Source organism: Seriola lalandi, unplaced genomic scaffold (assembly GCF_002814215.2).
Source record: "Seriola lalandi dorsalis isolate HSWRI2012SDOR001 ecotype SW California unplaced genomic scaffold, Sedor1 jcf7180002053916, whole genome shotgun sequence".
NCBI lineage: Eukaryota > Metazoa > Chordata > Actinopteri > Carangiformes > Carangidae > Seriola > Seriola lalandi.
This window is the reverse complement of record NW_019524469.1, coordinates 8,548-9,858: the sequence shown is the minus strand read 5'-3', so window position 1 is coordinate 9,858 and position 1,311 is coordinate 8,548. Positions and strand designations below refer to the sequence as shown.

General features: G+C 38.6%; 1 protein-coding gene across 1 annotated transcript in view; it reads right to left on the bottom strand.

Annotated features, from left to right (window-relative positions):
• LOC111652121 (protein TMEPAI-like) overlaps nt 1-1,249 on the bottom strand; it is a 6,500-nt gene extending 5,251 nt beyond the window's left edge. Inside the window, exon 1 of the mRNA XM_023402273.2 lies at nt 927-1,249. Within this exon, the coding sequence (XP_023258041.2) occupies nt 927-972 (46 nt within the window). The 5' untranslated portion in view covers nt 973-1,249. The remainder of the gene's footprint in view (nt 1-926) is intronic.
• Between the last annotated feature and the right edge of the window lie 62 nt (nt 1,250-1,311).

Below are 1,311 nucleotides of genomic sequence, written 5' to 3'. Positions count from 1 at the left end.
GTGCCAAACCACAGACCTGTGAGTGACCCTCAGAGCTGAACACCTGGATCAGGTCTGAGTCCACGTCACTAATAAACTTTCACAATAAAAGTCCAGCTCAACTGCAAACATCTGGACTGACTGCGACCTGATCAAATCCTCAGTCTTCATTCTTCTGTCACAACACTGAGTCTCCACCTTTCTATTCAAGACATTTACATTTTAAATAATGTTTCAATCACAAACAATGTCTGATAACTGATCAATAATCCTTATAACTATCGATACAGCCATCACTTTGTCTGTTTATTCTCCTCCAGCAGGAAACAAGACAAGAAGATCCAACATCTCACAGCTTTTAAACATTTACATCGACAGACCTGAAGATAAAAACCTGATGTTAAAAACTGACAAATAAACATTTCCTGTAGAAACCAACGAGCTTTATTAACTAATTAACAACATAAATAAAACTGATGAACTCGTTAGTCAAAGACATTTTCACTCAAATCAATCACTGATCTGCTGCTACTCTTTTTCTTTTATTTAAATATCTAATTAAATTAATTTCACATTATTATATCATTTATCTTTTTTTAGTATCTGATTTTGTCGAGATGCAGTTTTTCTTTCTTTGTCACTTTGCTGCTTTAACACTGAAAATATCCTCCATGTGCGACTGATGAAGGACCATCTTTTCTTTTCTCTTTTCTTTTCTTTTATCTTTTATTATCTTTTCTTCTTTTATATTTTCTTTTCTTGACGTCTGAGCAGCTGAATCCAGCTCATCGTTGACGTTCGTTCACAGCTCGTCATCGAATGAATGAACTAATAGTTTCAGACAAATTCACTGAGCTCAGAAAAAGTCCAATAAAAAAAAAACTACAGTAACCTGAGGATTGATGAGCGATCAGAGATCGTTGATCAGTGATCAGAGAGGAACTCACCACACAGTTGTGTCTGGACACAGTTGTCATGGATGTGCGGCTGCATGACGTTGTTTTTACTCCAGTGGTTAAAACATGAAGAAGTTTCAAACTAAAATAACAAAACAAAAAGGAACTAAAAGTAAAATCCAGACTCAGACTCAGTCTCAGACTCAGACTCAGAATCAGACTCAGTCTCAGACTCAGACTCAGAATCAGACTCAGTCTCTGGATCCAGACTACATGTCCTGACGTCCTGACGCTCTTCACCGTGTGTGTGTCCTCTCCGGCCGACACACACACTCTGAGCTTCCTCTCAGCTTTGTCTGCAACTTTTTCTCACACACATTCCCACACTGTCCACACACACTCACACACACTGAGGAAACAGCTGACCAGACCCCCC